Source organism: Cucurbita pepo, chromosome 3 (genome assembly GCF_057944985.1).
Source record: "Cucurbita pepo subsp. pepo isolate OVF chromosome 3, ASM5794498v1, whole genome shotgun sequence".
Taxonomy (NCBI): Eukaryota; Viridiplantae; Streptophyta; class Magnoliopsida; order Cucurbitales; family Cucurbitaceae; genus Cucurbita; species Cucurbita pepo.
The window spans coordinates 768088-783672 of NC_141800.1; the positions used below are offsets into that span (position 1 = coordinate 768088).

Sequence of the window (15585 nt, forward strand, 5' to 3'; positions counted from 1 at the left end):
AAATCCCCAAAAAAAGAAAATTAAAAAAAGAAAAAGAAAAAGAAAAAGAAAAAGAAAATAGAAAGCGCTTTGGTTTTCCTGTTTTCCCCTACTGAATTGCCTGAAAAGGAAAAAACAAAATCGAACGGTGGTGATAAACTTGATTCTCTCATCTCAGTCGTCTCCTTTTCCCTATCTTCACCATCGTCCGATCCATTCCACCACTCCATTTCCACCCGATCTTACTCCTCCTCTCTCTCTCTCGCGCCCAAATTACAAATCTTCCGTTTCTCCCAACAGGTAAAACAATAACTTCCTTCTCTTCTTCATTTTTCAATTCTTTCAAATCTCTCAATTCCCCTCTCTCTCCCTTTCCGGATTTCCCCTCTAATTTCTCACCCATCTTCCATTTTTCCTTCTGAGTTCTTCTCCATCTTGCGTTTTCTGCTACTCTTCATGCCTTTTGTTGTTTCCTCCTCTCTCGGATTGACCATGTTGTTTCGCGTTTCGTTTTTTAAGATAGGGTTTTGGCGAATATGGCTGATGCTCCGGCGAGTCCCGGCGGAGGAAGTCATGAGAGCGGCGAGCAGAGTCCGAGGTCTAATGTTCGTGAACAGGATAGGTTTCTTCCTATTGCGAATATTAGCAGGATCATGAAGAAAGCTCTCCCTGCTAATGGGAAGATTGCTAAGGATGCTAAGGAGACCGTACAAGAATGTGTATCGGAGTTCATCAGTTTTATTACTAGCGAGTACGGGAGTATTTCTATTATCCATTGCTGTTATTTGCCTAATCCATGTTCTGAATTTCGGGGATTTTTTTATGGTTGAATTGAATCTAGGGCAAGTGATAAATGCCAAAGAGAGAAACGAAAGACGATTAATGGCGATGATTTACTTTGGGCGATGGCCACTCTCGGATTTGAGGATTATATTGATCCGCTTAAAACCTACTTGACGAAATACAGAGAGGTAGTCCGTCGGCTAATTCTAATGCTAAATCTCTGATGAACTGTAGAGCATATAATTTACAGTTTGCATATTGTTCATTATCCTCTTTTCACGATTGATTTGATGTGTTTCTAACAGGGAGCTTTGCATCTAGGCTCAACTTTTTATTTGTACATTTTTTGTTTGTTAATTTTCTACTTGCGCTTCAAACTGATGGGCGGATGCTTTGTTTTTTTTTTGCTTTGTTTGCCTGCTGGTTGGGACTTGGGATGTTTTAGACGGAGGTAAGATAGAGTTGTCCTTTACGCCTCTGTGATTTTGTCGACATCCATGGATGAAATTGTGAGGTTTCTGTATATTTTGCTTGTATTGTCCGACAGGGTGACACTAAGGGGTCTGCTAAAGGTGGCGATGCGTCGGCTAAAAAAGAAGCTCATCCAACCTCTGTTCCTCAGGTGAATTATAAGAATTTGTCTTTGTTTTTCTCATTGAGCTTGATTCTTTGTGTTTCTGTCTGAGCTTTCTTTCTTTCTGTATTCTATAGCTCGCTCATGGAGGCTCGTTTTCCCAAGGAGTTAATTATGCGACTTCTCAAGTACTCTCTTCACTCCCTCTCTAGAAATTTGTATTTTCACTATGTGTTTTGAAGAGGCGAAGAAATAGTTCTGCCAGTACTTACGGCATGTTTGAGAGTGATTTTGATAGAGTTTGAATCATTTAATGTATATTTTGGAGTGATTTTGAATATGGAAAAGTGTTTTTTTAACCATTTCAAAAAATCACTCCCAAACATGTTGGTGACATGGGCGAGACATTTGGATTGTGGAAGTCTTTTTAGCTCACTAGATACTTCTGTCAACATGTTTATGGTGTTAGTCATATAATAACTAAATGTAATTTTGAAAATTTTGAAGTTACTTTCAAAACCTTTTTAGTGGGAGCACTTTCAAGAGTGCTTGTCCATCTGATTAGAAGTCATGAAGTGATACAATTGCCCTTGGTAGTCTCCCCATTACTTATCCATCTAATTGTTAAAGGATGTGTTTGGAACTTCATCTGTTTGTCGATTGTAGCCACAAGACTTCGCAAGAATTTGCTAGAGTTCATACTGTAGCATCAGAATAATTGGTGTGTAGGGAAAAATCATGTCAAGAACTATTCTTGGGGACTTGAAGTTACAAGTTGAATTTCATTTGTGTAACGGCCCCAAGTCCGTACTCTTTGGGTTTTCCCTTTTGGGCTTCCCTTCAAAGTTTTTAAAATGCAATCTGCCAGGGAGAGACTTCCACACCCCCCTTTTAAATAATGTTTCATTTTCCTCTCTAACCAACGTGGAATCTCACAATCACTCCCTTTCGGGTCCAACGTCCTCGTTGGTACACCGTTAGCTGTCCACCCCTCTTTGGGGCTTAGTGTCCTTGCTGGCAATATCGCCTAGTGTCTGGCTCTGATACCATTTTTAACAGCCCAAGTCTACCATTAGCAGATATTGTCCTCTTTGGGTTTTCCTTTTCGGGTTTCCTCTCAAGGTTTTTAAAACGCGTTTGATAGGGAGAGATTTTCACACCCTTATAAAGAATGTTTTGTTCTCCTCTCCAACCGACGTGAAATCTCACCGTTTGTTATTTACACTTGCACCACACATTCTTCTAGATTGAATCTACTACGAACTTCTTCGTTTAAGTTGTCTTTGCCCTTTCATGCCTCATGTAGTTGTTTAAGCTACTTCTTCATTTTAAGCAAATTAGTTTGTTTATATCTTCATGATTCTTGAAGCTTTTTTCCCTCGGGCAAACTATCTTTTTCTCATATTACTTGGGGTTTGTTTTAAAGCTCTCATATCTAAGTCTTGGTTGAAAAATTACTAAATAAATTTGATTCGTTTCAAGGAGAGGCTATTTACCTAGAAAAAGCGCAACTTTTTTCTTGAGATCCTTTATATTGGGATGCCCCTTTTGATCATAATGGTCAAAAGTGGTAAATCTAGATGCTTGGATCTTCCAAACCAAAATTTAGTTCATTCTGTATTAGTAGGGTTTAACACCAACACCATGTTTCCTTGTTTTTGCAGTCACAAGCCCAGCATCTGATGGTTCCTATGCAAGGTACCGACTAAAACTGCCTCGAATCGAATCGAATATTAGAACTGTTGAATGTGGGAGATCTTTGTTGAGTCTATTTATTAGAAGTTTGGTTGGGTTGGGTGGGGTGGGGTGGGGTTTTGATTGATGGTTGTAGTATAGAATGAGTTGAAACTTTGTATAATATTATTGTTATTGCTCTATGTATTGTATTGCAGTTAGGACACAGTATTTCCAACCAACTCCTGGGGGATCCCATTCATTTGTGGCTTGAAAACAAACTCAGTATAAAGTAGCACCACTAGTTTTGAGGATTTTATTTTCTTTTTCTACCTAAAAGAATGTATTTTTAAGTAGTCGATGATTGTGGGATGGTGGGTCTGCAGAGCCTTAGATGACCTTAAAGTTACTAAAAGAAGGAGGCTGTAAACCATGCTTTGATTTTCTAAGTCTTAGAAATGATCAAGTGTGGGTCCTTTACCTTCTCTACCATTACTTTTTGACAAATAAATTAGATTCTTTATCTTACATTTACTAATGTTTTTTTAAACCTTTAATTTCATTAATTTTCACTTTCATGTCCGTGAGGGAAGTCTGAAAAGGAAAATATTAAAAAAAGATCATATGAAAAGAAAAGATTAAAAAAGACAATATCTACTAGGGAGGTCGACAAAGACTAAAAGACAATATCTACTAGAGAGGTCGATAAAGACTAAAGAAAGATTAAAAAAAGACAATATCTACCGGGGAGGTCGACAAAGACTAAAAGACAATATCTATTGGGGAGGTCGACAAAGACTAAAAGACAATATCTATTGGGGAGGTCGACAAAGACTAAAAGACAATATCTATTGGGGAGGTCGACAAAGACTAAAAGACAATATCTATTGGGGAGGTCGATAAAGACTAAAAGACAATATCTATAAGACAATATCTATTGGGGAGGTCGATAAAGACTAAAAGACAATATCTATTGGGGAGGTCAAAAATAGGGAAGGTCAAAAATAGGGATAGGGAAGGTCAAAAATAGGGAAAGTTGACAAAGACAAGTAGAAGATTATATTTAGACAATATCTATTACAATATCTATTGGGGAGGTCAAAAATAGGGAAAGTCGGCAAAGACGAGAAAGTAGAAGATTATATTTAGGGAAAATAGATTATATGGAAAGTCGGCAAAGACGAGAAAGTAGAAGATTATATTTAGGGAAAATAGATTATATTTAGTTTGGGAAAGTAGAAGATTGATTATATTTAGTTTGGGAAAGTAGAAGATTATATTTGGAGAAAATAGGGAAAGTCGACAAAGACGGGAGAGTAGAAGATTATATTATATTCAGGGAAAGTAGAAGTAGAAGAAGGGAAAGTAGAAGATTATAATTAGTTTGGGAAAGTAGAAGATTATATTTGGAAAAAATAGGGAAAGTAGAAGATTATAATTAGTTTGGTAAAGTAGAAGATTAGATTTAGTTAGGAAAAGATTAAGAAAGACAAAAGAAGATAATATCTAGGGAAAATAGAAGATTATATTTAGTTACCAATATTATATTAGTTATCGGACAATAATAAATTGATGGGTTAAAAATTGATATTAAAACTGTTTGAGTTTGGTAAAATTATTCTTGATCTAGAAAGTGATATTAAAACGCTAATGAGTTTGGCAGGCCGAAATCTTCTATATTAGTCGAACTTTCATGAAATTAAAAATTGATTTTTTTAAGAAACACCACTAATATGCATTTCTTAATATTCAGGTAAGAAAAAAATCTACCGTAAGAAGGAACTAGCATACGAACTAACTAATATGCTCAAATTTAATGAAAATTTAATGTACGAGAGGTAAGAAGTACATGGAGCGCAAAAAGAACTATTTAATGATTTCTTAATATTCAGGTAAGGATTTCTTAATACTCAGGTAAGAAAAAAAATTTGATAAAGCAACCGTACAAAGAACTATTTAATGATTTTTTAATATTTCGATAAGAAAAAAATTGATAAAACATATGTACGTAAGACGAGAAGTACCATGTAGGGCAAAAATAATTATTTAATATTTAATGATTTCTTACTTACTATTCAAAAATTGAAAAAGCTGAACAAAAGTATAAAAAAAATAGAATTTTTGTTAAAAATAAAAAATAAAATAAAGAAATGGAAAACAATGTTTTCTTATTTAAGAAAGACTACAATTGAGAGGGCAAATAATAATAATAATAATCCTATATATATATATATTTTTTGTAATTACTATTCAAAAATTGAAAAAGCTGAACAAAAGTATAAAAAAAATAGAATTTTTGTTAAAAATAAAAAATAAAATAAAGAAATGGAAAACAATGTTTTCTTATTTAAGAAAGACTACAATTGAGAGGGCAAATAATAATAATAATAATCCTATATATATATATATATTTTTTTTGTAATTTCAACCTTTTTATAAAATAAATTATATTTCATTAATTTTTTTATTTTTAACTCGCTTGAGTTTTTTATTTTTAACTCGCTTGAGTTGAGTACTTTTTATTTTTTTGGTAGGTAAATATCAAATTTAAAAAATAGAAAAGATAAATTCTAATTAAATAAATAGAATATATTTAAATAATTCTTTGATATTTTAAAATGAAATACACAAAGTAAGAGATAGTATAAAATAAATTAATACTATACATATCACACGATTTCAATGAATGTTTTCGGTAAACATCAGTTCATCAACGTACAAATATTTTTAATTTATGGATGGGAAGAACCACTAAAAGAAAAGGTGGTTAGTTTGAGAAGTAAACAAGCACAAACTCAACTAGCGGAGTTGCTCTGACTCAGCCCTCTACGAAGCACAACACTCCTTGGTCTTCTCTAATTTTTTAAGTCTATGCTAGAGGCCGAGTTGCTCCGACTCGGCCCTGATAAGAACAACACTCTTTCTTAGTTAATGGTTTTCTCCAATTTTTTAAGTCTATGTTCTATTTTGATGTTAAAAAAAAAAAAAAAAACAAAAAATTATGTTTTTTTAATTGAATTTATACCATTATGTCTACAATAAATTAGATGAAGCCTACTAATTTACTTTCTTCATTGAATAATTTTCTCAACAATCAATATGACATACTCTTCTTAAGTGACGATGCCTTACTTAAAATTAATCATCTACTCAATAGTTAGGATGGAGTGAAAAAAATAGTAAAATACATTCCACATCAAAATCGTCAAGATGGCCCACTTAGTTCGTATTTTAAATATATTAATTAGTTCTAACCTTACTCGATCATTTATAGATTGGTCGAATCAGTTGTTGACAAGTAGGATCCATAGGTTATTATTCATTTAAGGAATATACACTCTAATTAATAGTTATATAGTTATACAATTTTACTCCCTACAAAATTGTTATCTCATTTTTAACCATATATACTCGAACTAATTTAGGGTAAGATTTGATCACGTGACACTATTTTAATTTATTTTTTAAATTCTATTTTAATTAAAAACCCACATTAACCCTTTCATTTCATATAAATATTTGAATTTACCTTTTAAAAAGATTTGGTTTAACATTTTTTTTAAAGATAATATATTATTTAAAAAGAAATATTGATATGGAGTATCTTATAGATTAAAAACTAAATTATAATTTAAACTAATAATAGGATGAGAATAATGAAAAAGGAAACAAATAATAAAATATATATTGATCAAACAAATTCAGTTTTTCAGTCTTTCATATATATCTTTTGAGCTCTAGCGTTTTCTCTGTTTTTTCATCATCCTCGCCGAAGAGAACTTTACAATTTCGATCACGATAAAAGCATCAGCCGTGGGAGTTGCGTTCCGGCGTGTATGGTGAAGTTTTTTCCTTGAGAAAACTCTCGTAATTTTTCATCGTGCTTTCGGAATTTCGCGAGTCTTCGGTTTGCAGCGCTAAGGTACTAAGAAATATCAGATAATTTTCTTCTCGTCTGATCGTAAATCCGTGTTTACATTCGTAATTTTTGATATCGTTCTTCATCGTATTTGCTTCGGCTTTCGTCTAATTTTGGCTGTTAGAAGGGGACTAGTTTCGAGCTTACTGGAGAAACTTAGTTATGTGTTGGAGATTGTTAAGCATATATGATATAAAATTTACTTGTCAATGGTGGCTTAATCCGTGGTGGTTTCCGGTCCTGTGTTAGTCTTGAAGCAGTAGAATTTTTTTTTTTTTTTTTTTTTTTTTGGTTCAAATTTAAGGCGTACATAATTTATTTCATATTTAGCTCTTAAGGTTTGAGGTAGACAATTCTCAATCGAATGTTCCAATTTCTATCTGATTATTCTGTGGATTCTGGATTGGAATGATCACTTCCGAGAGCTTTTCGATCTATTGAAGTGAAATTGTTAGTGTTGAGCCAAATATCATTTGTTATCGCGTCTTTTATTTAAGTTTTGTCTTCCTGCATAGTTTGGTTCTGATCATTAATAATATGCAAATTATTGAAGCATAATAACTTTGTCAATCTTATGCGATGTTGGATCTCTTAATTATATAGGAGGTTTAGGTCTCTATTAGAGCCAATAAATGATAAATGGGAAATCGTGGCCAAAAGCGTGCAGAAATGGTGGACAGATTACCTGCTGATAAACGGACATGCAGTTCATTGGAATTCAGACCAAGCTCATCTAATTCATCTGTGCAAATGCACGTGACATCGACTAATTCAAGTCCTGGCATCCATGAGAATGACATGGACACTTCATCGTCTGCTTCTGCTTCCAGTCGTTCAGAGGGAGAACATGATAAGGATTCAGCCTACGGGTCTTGTGATTCAGATGATGCAGAACAAAAACATAGTGATCTTCGTAATTGTCAGAGGCAAAGATCATCTAGTGATCACGAACGATTTAAAAGGATTTTATCAAGTTTGGGCGAAGAATCTGATACATCTGCCCAAATACTACTGCTGACGGATCTATGTGAGGTTTTATCATTCTGCATGGAAAGTTCACTATCGAGCACGACATCAGATTCGTTATCTATAATTCTTGTCAATCTGGTCAAACTTGATAGCAACTCAGAGATAGTGCTATTGGCTTTAAGGGCTTTAACTTATTTATGCGATGCATACCCCAGAGCATCTAGTTTTATTGTTCGCCATGGCGGAGTTCCTGCCCTCTGTCAGAGGCTAGGAGTTATTGTGTACTTGGATGTTGCTGAACAGGTGATATCATCATGCTATCTTGATTGTTCTTGTTAGTTCATTTATCAAATTATATTCTTCAAGATATTATAATCGACAGCTCATCGTTGAATACTGAATCCTGAATACTGTTGCTATAATTTGAAGGAGTTTCTGTTTTAATGTAGTGTCTGCAAGCATTGGAAAGAATATCACAGGAACACCCAGTTGCATGCTTAGAGGGTGGTGCAGTTATGGCTGTGTTAACTTTTATCGATTTTTTTTCTAGTAGCATACAAGTAAGTCATTTTCCCTTCTTTTTGTTAAATCAATCTTGACAGCTTGGTGGAGCTCATGTTCCTATTATTTTGTTCCTGCGAAACCCCATGATCAGAAAATTGAAAATTTTAATGTGTAAATCTGGTTTGGATCAGAGGACGGCTCTTCGCACAGTGGTGAATATCTGCAAAAAACTTCCTTCCGAGTGTCCACAAACTTTAATTGAGGCTGTTCCTATTCTATGCAATCTTTTTCAGCATGATGATGGGGAGGTTTGAATAACTGAAATTGAATGCTTCATGTTGCTTTATTTTAAATTTATTTTTATTTTTTTAAATTATAAATCTTCTCCTTGCTATATTGTCACATTTCAGCTGGTAGAGAATGTGGCTCGATGCATGATCAAAATAGCTGAGTGTGCACATCAATCCTGCGAGATTTTGGATGGGCTCTGTCAGCATGGACTGATTCAACAAGTCATTCGCCTTATAAACTTGAATAGCCGAACTTCTTTGTCCCAGACCATTTACAATGTAAGAGAATCATACAAGAAGGAACCAATGGTTTAATATTTTATATATTTTTATTTTAGTAAAATACGGATGAACTTCTCCCCTTTGCCTCTACTATCATCTTTAGGGAAGAATGGTGAAATGACCATAAATTTTCGTCGCAGGATTTGCTTGGTATACTTGTCAAACTATCTTCAGGATCCATTGTTGCTTTCAAAACTCTTTATGAGCTAGACATTAGCAACACTTTGAAGGAAATATTATCTGTTTACAACCTCTCGCATGGGATGTCTTCATGTGCTGTAGTTGATGGGCAACGCAACCAGGTATTAGACTTTTAACATGTACTGTTTTTTGAAACTACGGGAAGACTGACTGTGGTATGACAGTTCTCTTTTAAAACAAAAAATTATAGTGAACTTACGGAGGGAGAATATGAAAAAAGCACTTACAATCATAGAAATCCTTTTTTTAAGTGTTGCAGAATATTAATTGATAACCACAGTTATCTAAAAGTTTTCGTCCAAATCTCAAGCCATGGATTCGACTTGATATATTAATGTCGTGCAATATAAAGCTAAAAAACCAAGATGCTCTGTTAAGTATATATCATCTCCACCTCCTAGCCTCCACTTTACCTTACTTTCACTTGGTAGCCTGAGCTAGGAGAACCGCTATTTTAATATTTTGCTCCTTTTTAATGCTTTCTATAAATGTAACAGTCCTTTTAAAGTTTTCAGTTTATCTTTTTTAATTATGAATTGACGAGATTTCTTGTAATTCCCCTCTTATAGTTTAGGAGTGTTTTATACTCCTTTTCTCATTTCATTTATCAATAAAATTCCCGTAGTTTCCTTCTCAAAAGAAGTTATAGTTCAATAGCTCATAATTGACCTAAACTGGATCTAGAGTTTCAAAGTCTTTCTACACTTGTTTTCCCCTCCAGGTTTGTAGGGTCTGCTTTTGCGATAATTTTAAAATTCTTGGGGATGTATTGTGATTGGTTTTTTGTCCAGGTATGTGAAGTCCTCAAATTGCTTAATGAGCTTCTCCCTACTGAAGATGCAAAGGCAGAACAATTGTCTGAAAAAGTGTCGTTTCTAGCCAGTAATCCCAAGCAACTGCAGAAGTTTGGCTTGGATATACTTCCTTTGCTAGTTCAGGTGGCTATTATTATAAGCTAATAAAAAAGCTATAGCCCTTCCCATCTTCTATAACATCACATTTTCGCTGCAGGTGGTTAGTTCTGGTGCAAAATTGTATGTTTGTTGCGGCTGCCTAACTATTATCTATAAGTTTATCTGTCTGGGTGAATCTGACATGCTTGTTGAGTTGCTTCAGAATGCCAACATTTCTAGGTGAATGATGCCTGATATTCCTTTTTATGGCATTTTCAAATTGTTTTCAGAAAGTCTAATGATCTTTTCTGTCTGATTTGTCAGTTTCCTGGTTGGAGTGTTTACTCGAAAAGACCACCATGTGCTGATGTTAGCTTTAAAAATCACTGAGATTATCCTGCAAAAGCTCTCTAGTATATTTTTGAAATCATTTGTCAAGGAGGGTGTCTATTTTGCAATTGATGCACTGATAACCCCAGAGAAGTATAAGCAGTTGATTTTCCCAGTGTTTGCTGGTGTCCACCCATCATTTGGTTCATGTCAAAAGTCTACAAGAGAAAATGGGAGATGCTTATGTTATGCCTTTTCGAGTGGTTGTTTCTCCTCGGTGGCAGAAACAGGCAGCTGCAAGCTTGACGATGATTCAGTCTATAGTCTTGCAAATCATATAAGAAACAATTATTTTACTGACGAGTTGTGCGACACTGATAAAGGAGTGAGTGATATTCTTCAAAATCTTCTTACTTTTTCTGGGGCCCTAGATGATCTACTGAACTTGTCCCTAATCAAGGACACTCCAGCGCAGGATGAAGAAAATTTTTATGCCTTATTGGCTGAGATTATGTCAAAGCTGAAGTGTGGCGAGCCAATATCCACCTTTGAATTTATTGAAAGTGGAATTGTCAAGTCATTTATAAATTACCTAACTAATGGTCAGTATCTGAGGAAAAAGGGAGAACCACAAACTATATCTAGACAATTTTCAATTATGGAAAGAAGATTTGAGGCTTTTGCAAGGCTACTATTTTCTAGTTCAGATCACCCATCTGTAAACTTGCCAGTTAGGGTACTGTTAAGGAAATTACAGATCTCACTTTCTTCTTTAGAAAACTTTCCTGTTATTTCTAGCCAGGGATTCAAACATAGGAACTATTTTGCTACAGTTCCAAACGGTCGGTGCATACCACATCCTTGTGTGAAAGTTCGGTTTGTGAGAGGAGATGGGGAAACAGATCTCTGTGACATTACTGGGGATATCCTGACTGTTGACCCCTTTTCTTCTTTGAATGCCATTGAAGGATTTCTATGGCCCAAAGTTAGCAGAAAAAAAGCTGAGCAGTCCTCTGAAGCCGATAGCCTGAGGGAGCATCAAGTTAAACTACTCTCAAATGTATGTTCTTACTTTGGTGTTAACCCAGAACTAGTGGGGTCTAACAGCAAGTCTTCAGATTTGCCTGAAATTGAGGTCCCTTCCTGTTTTCTTTTTGAAATATTTGTAATGTTGAGAAAACGATAAACTTCTCTTAAATTGTATGATACTTGAAGTAGGGGTGATTATAATTCAGGCAAATAAGGCCAACATAACTAAATCCATTTGGTTTGAGTTTAATTATTTTAAGTGAAGGAATACAATCATATGAAACTTATGCTGTAAGTTGATCATTTTTATAAGCATATACATGAAACCGTGTTATAAGATGGATCAGTTCTAGAATTTGCAGACTCATCCATTGCAAATTTCATTTCATTGTTTTGGGTTCAGCTGATGCATTTTTCTCCTTCCAAGTAAATTAGGATAAATATTATGGTTTCATGCAGAATATTCTCGTGTAATTGGTTGGCTTATGTTTCTTATATTGTCTCTTTGAGTGCCTGCTTAATCCATGATTGAAGCATTGATCATATTCTGTGCACTCATAAATTTATCTTAACCTTGTTTTGGATCAGGTATCTGTAGAAGTCAGCACTGATGAGAAATCACAGGGTTCTGCATCTTCCAGTAAGAAAGGCACGAAGCCCAAATTGTTACTTTACCTTGAGGGAAAGCAGCTGGAGCCCACCTTGACACTTTACCAGACAATTCTCCAGCAACACATCAAAGAAAATGAAGCAATATCTGGCACGAAAGTATGGAGCCAAGTATATACAATAATGTATAAACGTGCTGGAGAGGTGGAGGACAACAGTTGTAACCAATTCTTTTCTGCATCCGACAAAGGTGCAACGTTGCATTTCTCTTCATTTTTCTGTGGCATTCTAGATTGTGATCTGCCTTCTGACTTGGCAAAAGAAAGTCCTGTTTATGATGTTTTATTTCTTCTAAGGATCATAGAGGGTATGAACAGAATGGCATTTCACATTATGTCACATGAAAGAATACGTGCTTTTTCTGAAGGGAGAATTAGTACCTTGGACAATATAAAGCTGTCAGTTCCTTCAGTGTCGCAGAATGAATTTGTAAACAGCAAACTGACTGAAAAACTTGAACAGCAGATGAGGGACTTTTCTGCTGTTTCTATCGGTGGCATGCCTTTATGGTGCAAGGAACTTATGGATTCATGCCCTTTCTTATTTAGTTTTGAGGCAAGGCGCAAGTACTTTCGCATAGTAGTATTTGGCATGCCACAACAGCCATATGTAAGATCATACAGTGACTTGGGAACCTCAAATGGCGTACGATCAAGTTCTGGTGGCTTGCCTCGTAAGAAGGCATTAGTACTCCGCGACAAAATTCTACTTTCTGCTGCCAAAATGATGGATCAGTATGCACATCAGAAAGTACTCCTAGAGGTGGAATATGATGAAGAAGTTGGCACTGGGCTTGGTCCAACATTAGAATTCTATACTCTTGTCAGTCAAGAATTTCAGAAGTATGGCCTTGGAATGTGGAGAGGGGATCATGATGCATTTATACCTGGAAAGAGTCTTAACATTGAGGGTAGAGAAACTATAGAATCTCCATTTGGACTTTTCCCCCGTCCATGGCTATCAACTGTTGATATCGGCGAGCTACAATTTTCTGAAGTAATTAAAAAGTTCACACTTATGGGACAAATAGTGGCAAAGGCCATTCAGGATGGTAGGGTTATGGATATCTACTTCTCCAAAGCCTTCTATAAACTAATACTTGGGCAGGTACCTGCATGAAATTCTTTCAAGTGCATTCCTCTCGTCTTTTTTTGTCTTCCATTATTTGATTTCTTGTTTATTCTTGTAGGAGGTGAGTATATATGATATCCAATCATTTGATCCAGAGCTCGGAACCGTTCTGCTAGAGTTTCAAGCTTTGGTCAACAGAAGTAAATTATTGGAATCTGTTTGTGAAGACAACTCATCGTCCAAACTTGAATTTTGTTATCACGATACCAATATTGAGGATCTTTGCCTTGATTTTACTCTTCCTGGTTATCCAGATTGTCGCTTGACTTCTTCTCAAGATAATTCAATGGTAATGCCAATTTTCACTGTGTATGGTTTTATCCTTTTGTACGGATACTCACAAAATACACTTTGACCATTTCCCCAGGTAAATACAAAAAATTTGGAGGATTATGTCTCTCTTGTTGCAGATGCTACCTTATATTCTGGAATTTCGACACAAATAGAAGCATTTAAATCTGGATTTAATCAGGTCAGATTCACTGTGGCCTCTCTTACAGAAGATTATACTTCCCATGTTCATTTTGCCCGTAATCTTGGGAATGTAGTTTATGATATATAGGTTGAAATTTATGGAATTCTGTTTAGGGTTCAGATATAGCTTCTTTATTTCATCGATGCCTACAGTGAAATAATTATTAACTGCTTTAATTTCTAGACGTGATACAGGATTACGTTTACTTAAGTGCAGTTGTATTTCTATTATCTCATTCAAATTTTAAGGGTAGAACTAGGAATCCATGGTTGGAAGCTCCCGAATGTGTTCGCACCAGTGCTACATCGGGAGTATAAATCATGATATAGGCTCCATATAAGGAACGGATGAACTGCAATGTTAAGATGCAAGAAACCTTTCAATGAAATGTCACGAGCGTTCCCGTCCTTAAAAGAGAAGACACTCGACAATTTAGTTGGTTTAAAGAAAATTTAGTGATTACCATATAAAAATACACTTCTTTTATTTCCCCTCGGGCATCTATCGGTACCTTCGTGCTCTTAACTGATAACCAGAGTACTTCTTTTCTTACTGTCAACACTCAGGTTTTTCCCATAGAACACCTTCAAGTTTTTACTGCAGAAGAACTAGAGCGTTTAATATGCGGAGAACAGGACTCTTGGGCCGTACGTATATCAGCTAACTGTCTCATTTAATCTTGAAGTTATTATCCATTAACTTGGATCTTTGTCATCATTTGGTGCAGTTGAGTGATCTCCTTGACAATATAAAGTTTGACCACGGATATACGGCCAGTAGCCCCTCCATTATTAATGTTAGTTTCTAAAGTGAATCCTAGCTATTTCTTGGTTCAAATATGCATATTATTAGTTGCCAAGATTCTTACCATTTTTTTTTATTTTTTTATTTTTTTATTTTTAATTTCAGCTGCTTGAAATCATCCAAGACTTTGACAATGAACAGCAACGGGCATTTCTACAGTTCGTGACTGGGGCGCCAAGGCTTCCTTCCGGAGGCTTTGCATCTCTCAATCCAAAGTTGACAATTGTCCGAAAGGTCTTTTATTATCAACAAATTCTCTTCAAATATTTCATTCAATTTAGCATTTTTTTTTACTCATATTTCCTTTTTGGGATATTTTTTATGCAGCACTCTAGCAATATGGTCGATTCCGACTTACCTAGCGTGATGACCTGTGCAAACTATCTCAAGTTGCCTCCTTACTCTTCGAAGGTGAAGGACTTTTCTAACCTTTCTTATAAAAACAATTGGTTTTCTTTCCATTACAACAAAAATGGTGACTCCAAATTTGGTCTCTATCTGTTTACTGTTCAGGAGATAATGAAAGAGAAGCTGTTATATGCCATAACAGAAGGACAAGGCTCGTTTCATCTTTCGTAGCTTCAAATTTCTACCGTCCGTAGAAAGTGAAATTGGTAATTATCAGAATAACAAAGGCAGCTGTGTAGATAAGGTGAAAATGGATGAAGAATGGCAGCCAGATTGTGGTGTGGACAAGAGGAGGTTTCTTCATCTGGTTCTGGTGGGCAAGTTCCAACGTACATAAATCTTGTGTACATAGGGTAGAATAAGGCTGTACAGGAAATGCAGGGTTTTAGATTTATTATTGGCATGGTCTCCCGTTTTACTTTTTAACCCATGCTGGCACTGTAAATATTTCCTTATAGACCACTAACTCTTTTCTACTTTTCATTTATTGTGCATAGCAACTGTGTGGCTTTGACGTTAATCTATTCAATTTTCTGACCAAGCCAAGCATGGTTAGGAGTGATTTTATTCAAAATGATTTCTTTATCTGTAATTTGTGTATAGTCAAAATTGATTTTGAATGATGATTAAATGTATGTTTAGAAATGAGTTTTGATTTTATTCAAAAGAGT

General features: G+C 35.2%; 2 protein-coding genes across 10 annotated transcripts; both read left to right on the top strand.

Moving 5' to 3' along the window:
• The first annotated feature begins 93 nt into the window (after positions 1–93).
• Positions 94–3538, top strand: LOC111791849 (nuclear transcription factor Y subunit B-1). 6 transcript variants are annotated; one of them, XM_023673344.2, is made up of 8 exons: positions 115–279; positions 499–730; positions 821–950; positions 1208–1213; positions 1310–1384; positions 1474–1524; positions 3001–3034; positions 3229–3538. In XM_023673344.2, exons 2-8 carry the CDS (start codon positions 516–518, stop codon positions 3282–3284), a joined length of 567 nt encoding a protein of 188 aa, XP_023529112.1. In that variant the 5' UTR covers positions 115–279; positions 499–515; the 3' UTR covers positions 3285–3538. The 6 variants fall into 6 exon arrangements, with proteins under 6 accessions (XP_086978922.1, XP_023529112.1, XP_023529114.1 ...); XM_023673345.2 differs by having other exon boundaries at positions 120–279; positions 503–730; XM_087122796.1 differs by lacking the exon at positions 1208–1213 and having other exon boundaries at positions 94–279; positions 503–730.
• Positions 3539–6715: 3177 nt separating this feature from the next.
• LOC111790545 (E3 ubiquitin-protein ligase UPL4) lies at positions 6716–15455 on the top strand. 4 transcript variants are annotated; one of them, XM_023671484.2, is made up of 17 exons: positions 6716–6932; positions 7533–8201; positions 8348–8458; positions 8594–8710; positions 8813–8971; positions 9115–9276; positions 9967–10113; positions 10187–10308; positions 10393–11533; positions 12016–13203; positions 13286–13516; positions 13595–13699; positions 14269–14349; positions 14430–14498; positions 14612–14740; positions 14834–14917; positions 15020–15455. In XM_023671484.2, exons 2-17 carry the CDS (start codon positions 7569–7571, stop codon positions 15083–15085), a joined length of 4545 nt encoding a protein of 1514 aa, XP_023527252.2. In that variant the 5' UTR covers positions 6716–6932; positions 7533–7568; the 3' UTR covers positions 15086–15455. The 4 variants fall into 4 exon arrangements, with proteins under 4 accessions (XP_023527252.2, XP_086978261.1, XP_023527253.2 ...); XM_087122135.1 differs by having other exon boundaries at positions 7542–8201; XM_023671485.2 differs by having other exon boundaries at positions 7590–8201.
• The last annotated feature ends 130 nt before the right edge of the window (positions 15456–15585 follow it).

Coding starts and splice junctions, on each gene's coding strand:
- LOC111791849 (XM_023673344.2), top strand. CDS start 516: ATGGCTGATGCTCCGGCGAGTCCCGGCGGAGGAAGTCATGAGAGCGGC. Junction 1,525..3,000: donor TTAATTATGCGACTTCTCAA/GTACTCTCTTCA, acceptor TTGTTTTTGCAG/TCACAAGCCCAGCATCTGAT. Junction 3,035..3,228: donor TCTGATGGTTCCTATGCAAG/GTACCGACTAAA, acceptor ATTGTATTGCAG/TTAGGACACAGTATTTCCAA.
- LOC111790545 (XM_023671484.2), top strand. CDS start 7,569: ATGGGAAATCGTGGCCAAAAGCGTGCAGAAATGGTGGACAGATTACCT. Junction 10,309..10,392: donor CAGAATGCCAACATTTCTAG/GTGAATGATGCC, acceptor CTGATTTGTCAG/TTTCCTGGTTGGAGTGTTTA. Junction 13,517..13,594: donor CTTCTCAAGATAATTCAATG/GTAATGCCAATT, acceptor CCATTTCCCCAG/GTAAATACAAAAAATTTGGA.